This window comes from Tubulanus polymorphus, chromosome 6, assembly GCF_964204645.1.
Source record: "Tubulanus polymorphus chromosome 6, tnTubPoly1.2, whole genome shotgun sequence".
NCBI classification, from domain to species: Eukaryota; Metazoa; Nemertea; class Palaeonemertea; order Tubulaniformes; family Tubulanidae; genus Tubulanus; species Tubulanus polymorphus.
In genome coordinates, this window is record NC_134030.1 from 6908089 (window position 1) to 6927192 (window position 19104).

A 19104-nucleotide genomic window follows, 5' to 3' on the forward strand; every position below is an offset into this window, starting at 1 on the left:
CTTTCACACTGGCATCTTTAGGCTTCATTGTTCCAATTCATAGTATCCATTAGGCTTATTATTATATAAACATTGGTTGAAACCATGGTCTTGAGTGGCGATCTCTCTACTTGTAGAGATTTATAGAGTATTTTAGTTATACTATTGTATATAGAATGTTTGGGAGTTTATTTAGTAATTAACTAATGGAAAGGGATTGAGACTTGGGGTGATATTCTGGGGATAAAAAGGGTTAGTTCAGTAGATTCGGGGAGAACGAGACCAAGTAAGAGAGGAGAACGGGAACTAGTAGAGTAGTAGAGAGAGGAGAACCGAGAGATCAGATCGGGATCGTACGGGAGATTAGCCGAGGGATTGGATCTGGATCAGACGGGTCGACTATAGGATTGTAGCCACACCATGGAAGAAATTATATATCGGATAATGGAATAAACATATATCATATTATACCAGATAAAGGCAAACTACTGAGTTAAGTTAAGTATACTTTTTATATCCCGGATTCTAGGAGCTAGGCAAATCGTTTACAAATAGGTTATCGGTAACAAGAGATACCGATAGGTAAGATATATAACATAAGTCGTTCACTTAAGAGATATTGTAGCAAAAGCGACGTAGCAAAAGAAAACAACGACCACTAAGATCGAACGACACTTAAAATCGTTTCAAATGCCACAAACTGTGATTTGGACAAACTAATTCATTACTGATTTTATTGCTTCCAAGTTGTTTAAGATAGCAGAATCATTAATGCAGAAAACCCGTTATATTGTATTGCTGCCTTGCAGCTATATTTCTCATTCATGAAGATCACTTAGAATATAGTCGAAACGTAGAATAAACTTCACACGCCAAGGAAACATTTTCAGACTTTATGTTATTTTTTCGTTATCATTTCGAACATGGATTTAGTGTATTATCATAGGTTAGGTATATTTCTCTTTATGACAGCTAAATCATTTTGCCATTTTTCATGATCATATCAGTTTATATTTTAAATTTTATCTATGCTTCAATTTGTCAGTTTATATTCATAGCTCTTAGACTTTAGATTGATGGATCATTCCAGACTCTAATTAGTTCCTTATTTTTGACTTCATTGATTATTACACAGATTGTGAACCCATCTAGGGTATAATCTTTAGCTTTGTGATCATATATCAGTCCAATTATGGTCGGTTTTCAAAACATGCAGTGCTCAATTTCGTGTGTTTGTTTCAGCAGTGACCATTTTAATGGCTAACAACGGCTCTGCATGTAATGTATCAAAATTCAAAACCAACTTAGCATCTTTCTTATAAAATTTATTCTCATGTTATCGAACCAAGGCTGTGTGCTAAATTTACCCTCCGAGGTCACCAAACCAAACTTTGACTATTTGGTCACCAAACCAGGGCCATGAACCAAACTTTGACTCTGGTCACTAAACCAGGGCCATGGACCAAACTTTGACTCAAGTAGGTCACCAAACCAGGGCCGTGAACCAAACTTTGACTCTGGTCACCAAACCAGGGCCATGGACCAAACTTTGACTCAAGTAGGTCACCAAACCAGGGCCGTGAACCGAACTTTGGCTCTTAGGTTGCCAAACCAGGAATATGGACCAAACTGACTCTTTGGTCAATAAACCAGGGCTGTGGACTAAAAGATTTGACTCTGGTCACCAAATGAAGACTGAACCAAACTTTGAATCTTTATATAGGTCACCAAACCAGGGCCGTGAACCAAACTGACTCTTTGGTCACAAAATGAGGACTGAACCAAACTTTGACTCTTAGGTCACCAAACCAGGGCCGTGAACCTAACTTTCACTCTTAGGTCACCAAACCATGGCCGTGAACCAACTTTGACTCTTAGGTCACCAAACCAGGGCAATGGACCAAACTTTGACTCTGGTCACCAAACCAGGGCCATGAATGAAATGTCTAAAGCTATTAATGTTTATAAGAACACTAGTTATTTCTTTTGTCTTCACGAATTTATTTGAAAATGAAATGATTTAGGTGGAACTAATGACGTTGTTAACGTATACAACATTGTATATCAGCGTTGTGGCTGCTACTGTTTAATTGGCAGCTGTAAGGGATTCTCTAAATTAACTAACATATTTTACTGTCACTAAGTTGTCTCTAAAATAGATACAAACTTGATCCCAGTTGGAACTGGTGAGTGCCAGTGAGAAGACAACTAATAAAATGAGAAAGGCCGAAAAAGAAAAAGCCATATGAAAAGAAAAATATGAAGCGAATGTGAAACAGCATAAAATGCTGATATAAAGAGTGGAGTCTGAGAGCAATTCGAAGGTTTAGTGTCCTGCTGGCCTAGATGGCGGGCAGGGGTCTATTCCTACCTCGACTCCAAAACACAGAGAATAATATAAAGAGTGGGGTCCGAGAGCAATTCGAAGGTTTAGTGTCCTGCTGGCTTAGCGAGCGGGCAGGGGTCTATTCCTACCTCGACTCAAAAAAGGATAATTCTGTGTGCTGAAACATTCGCAAAAAAGAGTTGGAAAAGAAAAACAAAGAAAAATGGCAACTGATGAAATATGGTTGTACATTTATTCGTTCCGCTGGGTTCAAGTTTATCTTAAAAAGACAATGAAACAGATTGATCGATAAATCTTATGAAAAGGATTCCATAGAACAACTTGCTCAAAAAGCCTCTAGTGGAGAGTATAGAAATGTCTAATCTGACTATCAACTGTCATTGTTCCACAATGGTTTCATAATGAGACTGATGCCATGTTGAATTCGTGAAGCAACATAAATAGCCTTGTTAGTGTTTGATTCATCCAAATCAGCCATCATTCTTGTCCTTGGTTTGTGTTTGCCTTCCTTACAACATCGTTAGTGTAGAGGTTTGGCTGCTTCTGGTGAACCCTCCATACCTCCTTCCCTTGCAGCAATGTTAATTTAGTATCTTAGGTTTGGTTTGATAATGTAGAGATAAACACCTCTACAACTGAATTGATAAATGAAACCTATTAACAGCAACATGCTGTGAAACTTAAATTGATTTGAACAACTCCCGACATAATATAGTCAGTATATAGTCATATAATAACTAGTTGGATGGCTAAGAAAAAATAGAAAGGAATAATTTGAAAACAATTCCTCATTTGATAAAGGAATCACCTATGAAAATGAGGCCTTGTGATTTTCGATTGGTTTGTGAACATGGTTTTTGATCATTTGAGTCTTGTGAATGATGCAATCGATTAAGGATTTTGAGTTGTTTATGAAATTGATATGTTCGTGAAAAATGGCAAATCATTTTGGAGGTTTTTTTGGAGATAGTAAAGTCATAGGAAGAGACGAAAGAGTTGAGGAGACTTGATGGGAGGCTAGGTGGGTGGGCATTGAGGGAGGGCTTGGTGGGTGGGCATTGAGGGAGGGTTGTTGGGTGGGCATTGAGGGAGGGTGGGAGGGATGGGGTCAGGAGGGCGGGAGGTAAGGGGTCTGGGAGGGCGGGAGGGAAGGGGTCAGGGAGGGCGGGAGGGATGGGGTCTGGGAGGGCGGGAGGTAAGGGGTCTGGGAGGGCGGGAGGGAAGGGGTCTGGGAGGGCGGGAGGGAAGGGGTCTGGGAGGGGGGAGGGATGGGGTCTAGGAGGGTCGGGACAGGAGGTTAGGTGAGTTGAAGTGTTACGATGTTTTAGTTAGACAGATGGGAATTGTGAAGATGAGAGAACAAATCACTGTTCAATCACAGGATGAAGTAATATAGTGATCTGTACTCTGTATCTGAACACAATGTAACATGTATCTGTAACTGTTTAAACAGTCTGATATCTACAACAATCTGGAGAAATTGTAAAGACATCTGATTTTGACGAAGGAACATAAGTGATAACAGTTGTTGATAGTTGTTGTTTACTGTTATCGGCACTAGGGACCAATTTCTGATTGATTGAAAACTTTGAGATGTTACTTGCTGCTCTGTTGTCACTGATTGTGTCTTTTTTCAGAATGAAATAAAAGCAATAGAATCAACTATCCAAAAGTTAAGTTTTAAAACTATGAATGAATTTCTCTACAGAATTCTACAAAATTCTATCTGTTTATTTTTTCATATCACAGCAGTTTGAGGTAAGTTTTCAATCATTTAAATCCCGATTGAAGTTGAAAATATCAACGTGTTATGTTTTTCATACATATTTCCAGTGGACAGAGCTATGGAGGTTTTGGACTCAACATTCAAATACTGATGGCTTAAAAACATTGATGAAAATGGTGAGTTTTTGTATATGGTTTCAATCTGCTCTTATTTTATGACAACTATGGTCCCATTCTTTTTTCTATTCTCGATTTTAGGGGCCAAAATGAAGTTGAACCTTTGCAAATCTGCAAACAGCAAACATGCGCTCTACGAATCACACAAGTCAGAAGAGGTGAGTTTTCTATCGATTTATTGCAGTAATTTGTGGTATTATATGCAATAAACTTTCTCTACATAATTCAACCTATTTCTTGCTTGTTTTACAACTGTATGCTTCAATTATTTATGTCTTAGCTTTTCAGGAAATCATCAGTGCCCTTAACTTAATGACATTATGGCTCTCTGAAGTGAAATTCTGCTCGAAATGGAAATCTGCATGTATGGTCAAAAGGCACTAAAACTAATCCGATACAAGTTTGGAAATGGTGAGTTTTTCATCACTCCACTGTGCGCTTACCGGTATTTGTTAATACTCTAGCAATATATTGTTCTATGCGGCATTTTTGTGTGTCATTCTCTCAAAAGCTTTGTAAGAAGTGTGGCTGCTGCTGCATCCTCTATCACCTTGGAAAATATCGTGGACATCATGCTACAATAATCAAAACAAGTAGGAAAAATTGTAATTTTCAGAATAGCAGACATACATGTGATGTTTCTTTATTTCACTAATCAATTTTCTCTTTACAGAATAAGATCCACACAGCACCAGAATTTACAGTTCAAAAGACCTGGTTCAAAGTTCATCTTCAACATATTGCTAGATCCTCCTCACATGCATCCTAATTATATTGCAAACACAAAAGCGAAGAAAGCTGTGAGTTTTATTTTGAAACAGCTCTTATTTCATAACAACTTCACTGACAATTTATAGCATTTATACATTTGTATTTTAGGCCAAAATAAGCGGAACCCTTAACAAATCTGCAAACAGCAAACATGCGCTCTACGAATCACACAAGTCAGAAGAGGTGAGTTTTCTATCGATTTATTGCAGTAATTTGTGGTATTATATGCAATAAACTTTCTCTACATAATTCAACCTGGTTCTTGCTTGTTTTACAACTGTATGCTTCAATTATTTGTGTCTTAGCTTTTTCAGGAAATCATCAGTGCCCTTAACTTAATGAAATTATGGCTCTCTGAAGTGAAATTCTGCTCGAAATGGAAATCTGCATGTATGGACAAAAGGCACTAAAACTAATCCGATACAAGTTTGGAAATGGTGAGTTTTTCATCACTCCACTGTGCGCTTACCGGTATTTGTTAATACTCTAGCAATATATTGTTCTATGCGGCATTTTTGTGTGTCATTCTCTCAAAAGCTTTGTAAGAAGTGTGGCTGCTGCTGCATCCTCTATCACCTTGGGAAATATCGTGGACATCATGCTACAATAATCAAAACAAGTAGGAAAAATTGTAATTTTCAGAATAGCAGACATACATGTGATGTTTCTTTATTTCACTAATCAATTTTCTCTTTACAGAATAAGATCCACACAGCACCAGAATTTACAGTTCAAAAGACCTGGTTCAAAGTTCATCTTCAACATATTGCTAGATCCTCCTCACATGCATCCTAATTATATTGCAAACACAAAAGCGAAGAAAGCTGTGAGTTTTATTTTGAAACAGCTCTTATTTCATAACAACTTCACTGACAATTTATAGCATTTATACATTTGTATTTTAGGCCAAAATAAGCGGAACCCTTAACAAATCTGCAAACAGCAAACATGCGCTCTACGAATCACACAAGTCAGAAGAGGTGAGTTTTCTATCGATTTATTGCAGTAATTTGTGGTATTATATGCAATAAACTTTCTCTACATAATTCAACCTGGTTCTTGCTTGTTTTACAACTGTATGCTTCAATTATTTGTGTCTTAGCTTTTTCAGGAAATCATCAGTGCCCTTAACTTAATGAAATTATGGCTCTCTGAAGTGAAATTCTGCTCGAAATGGAAATCTGCATGTATGGACAAAAGGCACTAAAACTAATCCGATACAAGTTTGGAAATGGTGAGTTTTTCATCACTCCACTGTGTGCTTATTTGTTAATAATCTAGCAATATATTGTTCTATGCGGCATTTTTATGTGTCATTCTCTCAAAAGCTTTGTAAGAAGTGTGGCTGCTGCTGCATCCTCTATCACCTTGGGAAATATCGTGGACATTATGCTACAATAATCAAAACAAGTAAGAAAAATTGTAATTTTCAGAATAGCAGACATACATGTGATGTTTCTTTATTTCACTAATCAATTTTCTCTTTACAGAATAAGATCCACACAGCACCAGAATTTACAGTTCAAAAGACCTGGTTCAAAGTTCATCTTCAACATATTGCTAGATCCTCCTCACATGCATCCTAATTATATTGCAAACACAAAAGCGAAGAAAGCTGTGAGTTTTATTTTGAAACAGCTCTTATTTCATAACAACTTCACTGACAATTTATAGCATTTATACATTTGTATTTTAGGCCAAAATAATTGGAACCCTTAACAAATCTGCAAACAGCAAACATGCGCTCTACGAATCACACAAGTGAGAAGAGGTGAGTTTTCTATCGATTTATTGCAGTAATTTGTGGTATTATATGCAATAAACTTTCTCTACATAATTCAACCTATTTCTTGCTTGTTTTACAACTGTATGCTTCAATTATTTATGTCTTAGCTTTTTCAGGAAATCATCAGTGCCCTTAACTTAATGAAATTATGGCTCTCTGAAGTGAAATTCTGCTCGAAATGGAAATCTGCATGTATGGTCAAAAGGCACTAAAACTAATCCGATACAAGTTTGGAAATGGTGAGTTTTTCATCACTCCACTGTGTGCTTATTTGTTAATAATCTAGCAATATATTGTTCTATGCGGCATTTTTATGTGTCATTCTCTCAAAAGCTTTGTAAGAAGTGTGGCTGCTGCTGCATCCTCTATCACCTTGGGAAATATCGTGGACATTATGCTACAATAATCAAAACAAGTAAGAAAAATTGTAATTTTCAGAATAGCAGACATACATGTGATGTTTCTTTATTTCACTAATCAATTTTCTCTTTTCAGAATAAAATCCACACAGCACCAGAATTTACAGTTCAAAAGACCTGGTTCAAAGTTCATCTTCAACATATTGCTAGATCTTCCTCTCATGCATCCTAATAATATTGCAAACACAAAAGCGAAGAAAGCTGTGAGTTTTATTTTGAAACAGCTCTAATTTCATAACAACTTCACTGACAATTTATAGCATTTATACATTTGTATTTTAGGCCAAAATAAGCGGAACCCTTAACAGAATCTGTGAACAGTAAATATTGTGAATTACTGAACATTTGTAAATGATGCACACTGGTTTAGATCTTCAAAACAAGTACCGGTAAATATCTCTGCAGATTCCAGTATCTATAAAACTTGCTGCCGTTTGACTGTAAATGTATGAAGTCATTTCCTGAAAAAAAGTTTTCCGTTTATGACCATCCAGTACCATACATAGATTGAATAACTTCTGAGCAGTGGAGAATTTGAAATTATTCCACCAGAATTAAACACCATGGAACTTCTATTCTGGTCAAAGTTGAAATTAGGAAGTCAAAATTATGCAAATTTTGTATTTTAGGGGCCAAAATGAAGCTGAACCTTGCAAATCTACGAACAGTAAACATATTGCGCTTTACGAATCAAACACAAGTCAGAAGTGGTGAGTTTTATATCAATTTATTGCAGTAATTTGTGGTGATTTATCAGTTACAAATTTTATTTTATCATTTTTGTCCGGTTTCAATAGATATATCTTGAATCAAGTCAGGAAAATGTTTTTGGCTTTTGATCAGTCAATGTCAGTAAATAGATATCAATGCTTTTCGTACATTCTATTTTAGAGTACATTCTATAGCTACCATCAGACTCCTCAAATATCTGCATACACTCAACACGTTGTGAAAAACTACTCAAAAAAACCTGGTGGGTTTTCTGTCAATAGAACTTGAACATGCTGCATTTTCTATTTATTTCACTAATTATTTTCTGGTATAATTTTCTCTTTCCAGAATGCAGTGCGGTGCACCCATCGCAAATTGCGCTGGAATAATATCAAATGTTCACTTTCAAATAATCACGAAGAAGCTCGTTGCTGAAGCTGCTAATATTATCGTAAGAAATAAAGTAATTTACTTTACACAATTCAACCTGGTTCTTGGTTGTTTTAAAATTCTAAATACAATCATAAATTCATATTTTCAGAAAATCATCAGAAATCATTAATGACATTATGGCTCTTGGTAGTGAAATCCTGCTAGAAATGGAAATCATCTGCATGGTAAAAATGGTACTAAACTAATCCGATACAAGTTTGGAAATGGTGAGTTTTTCATCACTCCGCTGTGCACTAATTTGATGATAAACTAGCTATATATTACCGTTATCGTATACGGTCTTTTTATGTGTGATTCTCTAGAAAGTTTTGTAAGAAGTGCTTCAGCTGCATCACGAATAAAATCTACTCTGAAAATACTGTGGACGATATGCTACAATAATCAAAAAAGTAAGAGAGAACGTAATTTTCAGAATAGCAGACATACACGTGTCTCTTTATTTCGTAAATCAATTTAAAATCCACACAGAAACTTTTGTTTCTAAAGTATTTCTTGAAATTCAATCAAACTATATGAAAAAGATTTGCAGACACAAGTTTTCTCTATTCTAGGAAGAAGTCGGGACCAATATGCCATTTGACAAGGACACGGACCAATATACCATCTACCTGGAGATTGATATGCTGCCACTTATGTCAGAGATTTACAATTTTAAAGTTTAAAGCTAAATGAATATTGTTGTATTATGCCAGCCGGTACGGACCTCCTGTTATTCTGTTTGTGATGGTTTCATTGACTGCGAATTTGTATTGACATATCCATAAAAACAATGGAGTCCTTCCCTGATTTGTCTCAAAATGCTGTAACTTCATTTTTGCCTGTACACTGACTCCGGCGTAAAGAATAGATGATTTAAACCTGTAACGTATACGCAATAAAAGATTAAACACGTAATTCATTTATCAAGAATCCTAATCAAAGTAGACTTAAGTGAATGAAGAAATAACTAGAACAACCTATGCACAAAATAACAAAACCCCTCAACCTAAGCACTTAACACCCCTTGCTCTACTTTTTCAATTAACATGTTCTTCGTATTCCCCCTGTTTTAGTTATTTCTTCACACCTGACGATGGTCTCTGATAGACTCCAAAAAGTTGTCTTTAAGTTCTTTTACATTTGTATAAAGTGGGTTTAAATCTTATTTTAATTTTTACCAACAATTGATATTGAAGATTAATGATTGGCTTTCTGAGATGGATCAAGGGCATGAGATATATTTTATGCACTCCATGTTACTGCATAAGTTTGTAATTGTTTGTACCCCAGTTCCATTGGTCTGGGTATGTATAAACTTGTATAATATTGTAAATGGACTTATTTTGTATTATGTGTCAAGTCCCACAATCATTGAAACCAAAAAGTTGAAATATCGACAGGTTTTCTCTTATCATGGGACTTTATTTTTTATGAACTGTTGTATCATTTTATTTGAAATAAATGTATATTTTCTCTGTTGTTCCAGTTGTGATTACAGACGCCAGCAGTTTCATAGACTCTGCGTCACTACGTAGGTGATAAACCTACATCCCGTATAGGTTCAGTTTCATAAGAAATGATTTACTCAAAAAATATTCATTCATTGAGGTAAATTGAAATTGAATCGAGTAAAGTCCTTAAGATACTGAGCCGAAAGTCCAGTTTCACAACAATTGCATTCGAAATTTGAAGAAATGAGCCAAGCAGTGATCATATGTTTGTGAAACGATCCGTTTCACAAACGTAGTAAACCTCTTTCCAATATCTATTTAGGAGTTATTGTGAAACTGAACCCTGCATGGGATGAAATATACTCCTTGCTAGGTGTATAAAACTGCAGCGTCTAAACTGATTGAAACCCTCGCATCATAGACTAAATCCTACCCGGGTGTACAGTTATGCAAATTAACGAGATGATAGAAATGAAGAAATAACTAGAACAACCTATGCACCAAATAACAGATTAGCCTCTCAACCTAAGCACTTAACACCCTCACTCATTCAATTAACTTGTTCTTCCTATTCCCCCTGTTTTAGTTATTTCTTCACACCCGACAATGGTCTCTAGAGAGACTCCAAAAAGTTGTCTTTAGATCTTGTGCAGTGGGTTTTAATCTTATTTTGATTTTTACTGAAAATTGAAATTGATTGAAGATGATGGGCTTTCTGAGATAGATCAAGGGCATTAGATATTTTATGCATGAGATGTTTACGGCTAAAATATGGATACCTTGTTTTTCCGCTCTACTGAGCTTACAAGTTGACCCGGCCGGCCGCCTATCTACCCTATACATTACTTTTTTTAAATTTTAGTTTTTATCAATTTTACCATATTAACAGACCCGGCCGCCATAGAAATGAACTGTCAAATTTTATCAGATTTTACTAAGACCCGGCCGCTCTGGAGAAACAAGGTATCATCTTTGTTTAGCCTAAGTTTGTGATTGTTTGTACCCAGGACCTAATTTAATTTCATTGGTCTGGGAATGTATGTATAAACTTGTATAATATTGTAAACGGACTTATTTTGTATGATGTGGCAAGTCCCACAATCATTGAAACCAAAAAGTTGAAATATCGATAGGTTTTCTTTTATCATGGGACTTTATTTTTTATGAACTGTTGTATTGTTTTATGTGAAATAAATATATATTTTCTTGTTGTTTCAGTTGTCGTGATTACAGGCGCCAGCAGTTTCATACTCTGCGTCACGTACACGATAAACCTTACCTAGGTGACAAACCTAGGTTCAGTTTCCATAAGAAATGATTTACTCAAAAGATATTCATTCATTGAGGTAAACTGAAATTGAATCGAGTAAAGTTTTAAAGAAAATGAGCCGAATGTCCAGTTTCACAAACCAACAACATGTACTATACGTTCGGACACATTATGACTATGTTAAACGGGTCCTCTAGACCCGGTTTCACTAAACATAGTTTAACTCTATCCTGAATCAATTTAGGAGTTTTGTGAAACTGGACCCGGCAGGGAATGAAATGCTCTTTACTCGTGTATGAAACTGCTCGCGTCTATTGAACTAATTGAAACCCTCGCGTCATAGACCAAATCCTACCCGGGCCGTTACAGATCGCTAGTCGTTTGTTTGTGAAACTGCGACCCTGGCCTGCGTTTCAAAGCGGTCTTAAGTTATCCCTGTGATAAGGCTAGTCCCAGTGTTAAATTTCACTATCCCGGTGATTATCACAGGGATAAATTCTCATTTTTAAAAAGCATTTAATTCCCAGTGAAAACTATCATCGGGACGGGGCGTATCACCGCTTTGAAAAACCCAGCCCGGGTCTTTAGTTCTCTTGTGAAACTGGACTCTGGTATGCGAGGGTTTGGTTAAAATGTTGCTACCCTGGGAAGCGAGGGTTATATTAGATTTCTTACCCTGGCATGCGAGGGGTTAGATTGGTTGCCTATCTAATAGACTGGTTGCCTGTCCCATTCTAATCGAAGATAGAGGATCGGTAACCAGTTCCGAGACCGATTCTCCACCCTCCTTGGTAACTGGTGTCTGTTTGATGTTGTATCAAAAGTTCGTAAAAATAAAATAGAAATAGATTTTTAACAAGATAACGTACCCTGTGTTCGTGTAGATTCTGAAATTGAACTGTGTTTGCAGGGGTCCTCCGATAATCGTTTGTCAGCACGACGGTCGTTGATAATTCTCCTGAAATCAATATCGCACCCAACCGATTACGGCATCGATCTCTGAATAACGTATTTATTTTGCAACCCTCATTTCTCAAAAAAAATAAGTCGCGAACACTTCAGTAATGATGATGGCAGCAATTCGAGTATTTTTCATAGCACTATTATTACCACTGGAGACGACCTGCAGCGTCGGGAAATCGACAGCGATAGAGAGTGATGACCCTGCGGCTAATTCAACCGAAGATAGCACTTGGACACCTCGTATCAACGCTACCTCCTCCAACGCAACGATCCGAACCGAACCAGCAAGTCGGGAATTTGTGACACACCCGGCTTGCAGAGTGAGGCATCCCGCCGATTTCAAACCGATTCCTGAAAATGCGTATCGTCAAGCGGTAGCCTATATCAAATTCGCAATCGCTGTAGTAGGAGTTGTCGGTAACACGCTGTCGTTTCTAGTTCTTTACAAAGACAAATCTCGCGGCACCAGTATCTTCTATTTGAAATATCTAGCCGTTGTCGACTGGCTCGTGTGTGCGTCGGTAATCATTTTCGATTTTCACTATATTCTCTACACTCGCACGCTCTTGTTGGATAAAACATACGAACCTAACCACCGTATGATGAAACTGTTCGCCTACACCCAAGATGCTAAGTTTTATTTCGGGGCATTGGGTACGTGGATACTGATAGTAATCGCCGTTGATCGGTATATAGCAGTTTGTCATCCTCTACGAGCGCAAAGACTCAGCACGTTGACCAGAGCCTACATAACCACGATAGTTCTGACGGTAATAATTACAGGCATGTACATACCCCGACAGTTTCGTTATTACACCAAATATTACATACACGCTTGTACCGGAATGGACAACTGGGTTTTGAGATCGACGAGTTTCGTTAAGAGTTTAAAATACAAATTTTACTCGACGTTCATTCACATGCCTATCGTCTCGATCATTCCGTCAATAATGATATTTGTTCTGAACGTTTTACTCATAAAATCGTTAAACAAAGCCAGAATCGTGCGTAAGAGCATGTCCACAAAGGATGACTCGTCGAAACAATCGAAAAACGACGCTAACCTCACGTTTACTTTGGTCTGCGTATGTATCGTCTTCATGGTCTCTAAAACGTCGGATTTCATCAATGCTATTCTGAGGTTTGTAAAGTTGTACACTAATGTGTTGGACGGTGTGAGGTATACTGCTTACACTATAGGAACAAGTTCCACTCTCCACATCGCTAATTGCGCCGTTAATTTCTTCATCTACTGCGCGGCTAGACGAAGTTTCAGACAGACTCTCTATCGTCTAATTTTCCGTCGTCGTCATTAGATAACGATTTAGTTACGTATCCATAGGTTGAGTATGCCATCATCTCAGAGGTATCCACAATTGAACTACAGGCCTGCCCGAGTACATTCGTCGGACAGAATAAAAATGAAATGTCATTTTGCAAATTCAAGAAATTGGTCAATAGGATCTAATATCAGATAGTAATTAGTTTGCACTGTATCAACTAGCCACTACCGATGGAACTACAAATCATTTCTTTAACGTCTTTTGCATTGATGGGGTAGAATAGAGAGACACTACCGGGAACTTTTGTTAGTACCATTTACGTACCTCGTACCTTGGACTGGGAGGGAACGCTTGCATCGAATGTATTGTGTTCGATTCGCCCCATAATGATTATGATTCGTCTCAGGAAATTTTTTGTTGATCGTAATCGTTGGAACTGGTATGAGAAATAGATAACGTCCGAAATCCATTTTCAAAAACTTCGTCCCGACCGCGGCACTGGTGAATCCGGACCAGAAAAAATTCCAAATAAGAATTTGAACAATCTATAAATGAAACTTTATTTCATCATCCTCGACGAAATCCATCGGCACTGGTGAATCTAGGCCATCGTGCCGCAATAAATGGCACCATCCCCAGTGTCAGTCCTTCCGTAGTGATGGTAAGTCCATGGACGTATAAACTAGATCTAGATTATATGTCCATGATCAAACTTGGTGATCGACGTACCTATTTTTCACTCACGGTATCAAATTTAATGCGGTTTTAGATGCAGGCCACCGTAAACATCGATTGGCCTTTTACACGCATCAACTACGTGTGGAGTCGCCCTTTTCCATCGCCATGGAATGTAATGGCACGCGAGGCATGATTTGCCGCGGCAACCCAGGAAATTTTTGGTTTCACTCAAGGTCGTTGAGACTGTATCGGGTAAACAAATAAATAAATGAATAAAATAAATAGAAAGTAGTGCAAAATATCATACGCCTGGATTGTTTCAAAAGAGTAAAAAGTGCAGTTTAGGTGCCCAGTTTTTTCGTTTCAAAGTGTAAAGTAAGAAGCCCAAGATAAAGTTGTCCAGTTTGGAATTTTGAGTTTCACGTCATCGCTGTCGTCACTACATAGTCTGAATACCAGTCGTTGTTACCGGTTCCCAACATAGAACGACGGCTTAGACTATGTCAGTGTCAGTCAGTGTCACGACATCGACATCGTGAATCATCAGATTACATGTCATGTTGTGCCTCTCAACTCATGCAGTCATCATGAGGTTTTCCCGACCCGTCCACCCAGATCCAGTTTCCAGGCATCTTTTAATTGTAAGCTGAAATGGAGCCACTGCAGTTTAGCCGCAGGTTTCCCAAATGGCAATGTGCCTATAACCACCACAGGGACCTGACACAGAAATTTTTAGACCCCAGTATCCTAGGTACTATATATAAAAAGTATTTTTATACATAGAATCTAGGATACTGGGGTCTAAAACTTTTTGTCAGGTCCCTGTGCACCTAACCATAACACTATTCTTTATAAACAGTAGGCCTAACACTAAAGTCTATCCCAGTGGTTATGATCGCGGCATTTCCACTCTCAAAGAGCCAGTATCAACAACAATTTAATTGATACTGACAGCTGTAAGTGGTCAAACTCACCATGAGCATCACTGACTCGCTGGACCTCAGCTGCTTGTTACTATATAGTTACAGGCAAGAGTGAATAAAGAGCAAAACTTTTCGAAGCTTAACACTAAGAAAATGAAGAAATTAGCAAGGAAAAATTAGTTTGAAGTCTTGTTGCATTCAAGAGTGAATATTTTCCGAGGATACCAAAGTCAATGTTTACATTAGAAAGTGTCAGAACTAATTTTCAAGTTGAAACATTATATTTGGACGGTGTGTAAGCAAAATAGCAACACAGAACGTACGACTCATGAGATGATAATCAAATCCACAAATAGTCATTTGTTAACATATTTGCGCATGTCTAGCTTTGTTAAGTGCACAAAATAAGAAATTAATCCTCGAAATTCCATGCTTAAATACATTTTAAGTAATCGGTGTTCTTTGAGAATATACAAGAAAAAACCAAATCTAGAGGAATAAAGAGAAGTGAATGACCAGGATGTGAAAACTTTAGTATTATTCACTCTTGAATGTAGTAGTTGCCTGACCTCAGTTACTTGCAGGGTTGAGCACATAGAAACCACAGGGTTCCAGATCTGCGATGATATGAACTGTTTGATGCACCGCGATCATAACCACTGGGATAGACTTTAGCCTACTAGCGCCACGCAGTGGAAGGGTGACCTTAGCTGCAGTAATATCTGATAAGTTTTGAAATGTTTCAGGTAATTATGACGGTTGAGGCGTTACCGTGGTGCTGGAAACCAACAAAACGACGAGTGCCGATTGAACACGAATTTTTCGAAGAGGGTAACATCAAATGCAGTTTGGAATTGAAACAGATTATTTTGACCGATGAGGATTTCAAAGATGTTGATGAAAAAAAGTTTGAACGGTTTCCCTGCGCGATAAAAGGATGCGTGGCAACCTTTGACACTATTATCGGGTAAGAGAAGGCACGTTTAATCACCTCTTACAGAGTGGGGGATCCAGGATAATTGTAAGGGGGGTTGAAAAGAAAGAAAATGCATTTCTAGGATAAAATGGCCATTTCAAATGCCACTAGCGGGGTCCCACTCTCGGAGTTGATATATTTCTGAACAAATACACCCTGGAAGATGCAAATTCCGAAAGCATGAGCATCAGATTTGCAGGTTGTAACAATCTGTCTTGACGAAAAGGGCAACCTCAAAGGAAAGGTAGGGGTCCGGACCTCCGAGACCACCCCTTAAATCTACCCTGCTCTTCAATCAGTTCCGCAGTAAATGTTTTGAGTTTATCATGTTTTCTTTTTATTTTAAGGTACGAATGTCATTATAACAACAACCACCGACACACGTGTTCCCAGTGCAAGAGGTCGTTTCCTACGAGTCACCTAGTTAATATTCACATCGCGGAATGGCACGATTCAATGTTCCCGCTTTTAGCAGCTAAGCAAAACATGGTGTGTGGCCTTTTCTAAAATGATCTTCGCCAAGTTAAATAAAAACAGTGCAATTCAATGAACTCGAAAACTAGTAGTACTGTGTATGTTTACTTGATTTTATAAGAAATACGTAGTAGCTTCAGGTACTGTAAATGGGCGGAAGTGGTGAATGATAACGCAAAATGAGGAGGCTACTATGCATTAGTAGCAAAAGCTTGTATTTCTAATAATTTCGGGTTAATCATTCGTCATGTTTATTGATTTAACACAAGGCATGGCTCCTCAGTTACTCTAATATAGTGGTACCTCATAATAACAAACTAGGAAATAACAATATCCCGAATAAACCCGAATTGATTTTTGTCCCAACTTCATTTCATGCCGGATATAATGAAGTATTAGCTCTGAAGTTTATATAATAAAGGCTTCACCATAGTACGAATGGTCCAGATAATCGGAGGTTTAGGTTAACTAAATTAATATTTGTATATCTTGTCTAGTATGAATGTCTATTGGAGGCGTGCCAATCAAAGTTTGCTACACCTGCAGAAAGGAAACAACACCTGATTGATGCTCATAAGTATCCAGTCAATTTCAGATTCGACAAAGGACGACGGTATTGAAAATATATTTTTGCTCCCTATAAATTATTTTGTTTTATATACGTGTTTTTATTCAGGTTTGGGCGGTTTTTATACATTTCAGAAAATCGAAAAGTAAGAGGAAAATTTCACCGAAAATGACCGCGCCCGATCCCGTTGGACCAGACAAAATGGACACCGTCGAGACACAGCCCGAAGCATCTATAGATCAGAGACTGAAAAACAACAGTTACGATCATATGGTCGTAGATCAAACAGTCAAAACTTCTCCTTCGAAATTCAAATTTTCCTACAGGTAAATGACTAATCGTATATACAGCAAGAGTTGAAATGATTTTCTAAGACTAGTCATTTTATTTTAAAGCGTTCCGAAAACAATCTGTTTTGGGCAAGGAGTGCGTCGTGGATTTCAAAGACCTCCGAAGAAAAAAGGCAGAAAACATTGGCACCAGACAGCAGCACCGAATGAGGAAACTAAGAAAAACATCGAGGATATCGATTTCAGTGATATTGCTAAAACAATGGACACTTTATGAGATACAAGCTTCAATCAAATCATTGGTCCTTCAGTAAATGCTGCTTTGGTCTGATACAATTTGTTTTAGATTTAGGCAAATAAAGGAATATTCTTTTAATTCATGTTTTATTCTCTCACATTCATGGCTTTTTGCTGATTTTTTGGCTATTTTCATTGGTTCAAATCAGTCATTTGGAGACGCTTTCAAGCATATCGATGCCTTTTACATTGCAGCTGACCACAGGAAGTTGAAACTGTTAAAGTCTTCATAGCTGGGATTATCATCGTGTTAACGACTTATCGAAATAATGATTTGTACTTAATGAACTGAATTGGCTATATTTGACTCAAAATAGTGACTACTTAACCCTGAGATGCCCTGCGGGTCATATATGACCCCACCTATTAAGCTGGACATAAATTTAAAAACTGCTGATGGTGGGTTTCCAGAGTTCTTAGATGCGTTTAAGAGCACCTGTGCTACCTAAAAAGCCCAATTTTACATATATGAGCCTTATCGGTTAGTAGAAAACTCATTAGGTGGCGCTCCATAAAATCAAATTTTAAGTAAATGTGATGACTTATCCAAACAACAAACAAATTCAACTGTACAATGAAACCTCATTGTTTGAAGTAGTAAGGCTTGGGCATAAGTGAACCAAGATCTCGATACATTGGCTACCATCTTTCAGTCTGATGGAAACTATTGGACTGCTTGCCACAACCCTGATAGGAAATCCTCTGATCCAATTGTGAATTGAACTAATAAGAGCTTATCTTTTTAGTGAGATACATGAGAACATTTAATAACATGAAGAAAGCACAACATTAGGCAAATGTACAAATACATAGCAAGCAAAGAAAACAGCAGATTCAAGAAATGATAATTCATCATTAGACATCGTACATCAAATCGGCTTCACAAGGATTCGTGCACGTTGTAGCTTATGAAACAAACTTTAAAACTTGTCCTTCTCGAAATACAAGTACTCGGCACATGAAATAAATTAAACTCTTTATCGAGGAGAAAAACAGCACAGATTTAATATATATTCAAAATGAAAATGAAGAAAATTGTATTGGCATGTATGATTACAATTTAGTTTGAGAGGAGAAATTATAATAAATATAATTGAAGGTCCCTTTCTGATTGTTATTTATCCATCTCTAACCTTTCACTGTTTGAATACTAAAGAAAACATCTCTTCAGCAACTAAACTACTTTAATCAAAAGTACATGTAGAAATATATATTTTTATAATATCAATCATTTGAGTTGCCATAGATTCTTAGAGAATAAAATTATGTTCTTCCTTTGGATAAATACTGGAAAATAATCTAAATAATCATTTGTTTTTTTTGGTTAATTTTTGTTTTGAAGAGACACTGATAAAATAAAGCACCGTTGAAAAGAAATGGCAACTGATATCGTATACTCATGTCATCGATTGGGTAGATCCCAAATGGCCATGGATAAATGATAAAAGTAAAGTTGTCAGAATGCATATATGATAAAATGCCCAACAGGTTACGAGTAAGACGAGTTCTTTTGCTGCATCCATTTGAAAAGCAAACTTATCCGGCAATAACAGTCAATTTCATTTACGATTAAAAATGTCCTAG

At 37.2% G+C, this 19104-nt stretch overlaps 2 protein-coding genes across 4 annotated transcripts; both read left to right on the forward strand.

The window, feature by feature from the left end:
- Positions 1–12138: 12138 nt before the first annotated feature.
- Positions 12139–13347, forward strand: LOC141907297 (FMRFamide receptor-like). The gene has a single exon (XM_074796900.1). The coding sequence runs from the start codon at positions 12139–12141 to the stop codon at positions 13345–13347; it is 1209 nt and encodes a 402-aa protein (XP_074653001.1).
- Positions 13348–14197: 850 nt separating this feature from the next.
- LOC141907383 (zinc finger protein 511-like) lies at positions 14198–17580 on the forward strand. Of its 3 annotated transcripts, none has more exons than XM_074797003.1 (6): positions 14198–14244; positions 15662–15882; positions 16239–16380; positions 16863–16978; positions 17068–17259; positions 17329–17580. In XM_074797003.1, the coding sequence occupies exons 2-6, from the start codon at positions 15668–15670 to the stop codon at positions 17498–17500; spliced, it is 837 nt and encodes a 278-aa protein (XP_074653104.1). In that variant the 5' UTR covers positions 14198–14244; positions 15662–15667; the 3' UTR covers positions 17501–17580. The 3 variants fall into 3 exon arrangements, with proteins under 3 accessions (XP_074653104.1, XP_074653105.1, XP_074653107.1); XM_074797004.1 differs by having other exon boundaries at positions 14231–14367; XM_074797006.1 differs by lacking the exon at positions 14198–14244 and adding an exon at positions 14287–14337.
- The last annotated feature ends 1524 nt before the right edge of the window (positions 17581–19104 follow it).

What these genes read in the sequence shown, in the direction of transcription:
- LOC141907297 (XM_074796900.1), top strand. Translation starts at nt 12,139, where the DNA reads ATGGCAGCAATTCGAGTATTTTTCATAGCACTATTATTACCACTGGAG.
- LOC141907383 (XM_074797003.1), top strand. Translation starts at nt 15,668, where the DNA reads ATGACGGTTGAGGCGTTACCGTGGTGCTGGAAACCAACAAAACGACGA. An exon ending in ACCTTTGACACTATTATCGG is followed by an intron (nt 15,883 to 16,238) that starts GTAAGAGAAGGC and finishes TTTTATTTTAAG; the next exon opens with GTACGAATGTCATTATAACA. An exon ending in AAATTCAAATTTTCCTACAG is followed by an intron (nt 17,260 to 17,328) that starts GTAAATGACTAA and finishes TTTATTTTAAAG; the next exon opens with CGTTCCGAAAACAATCTGTT.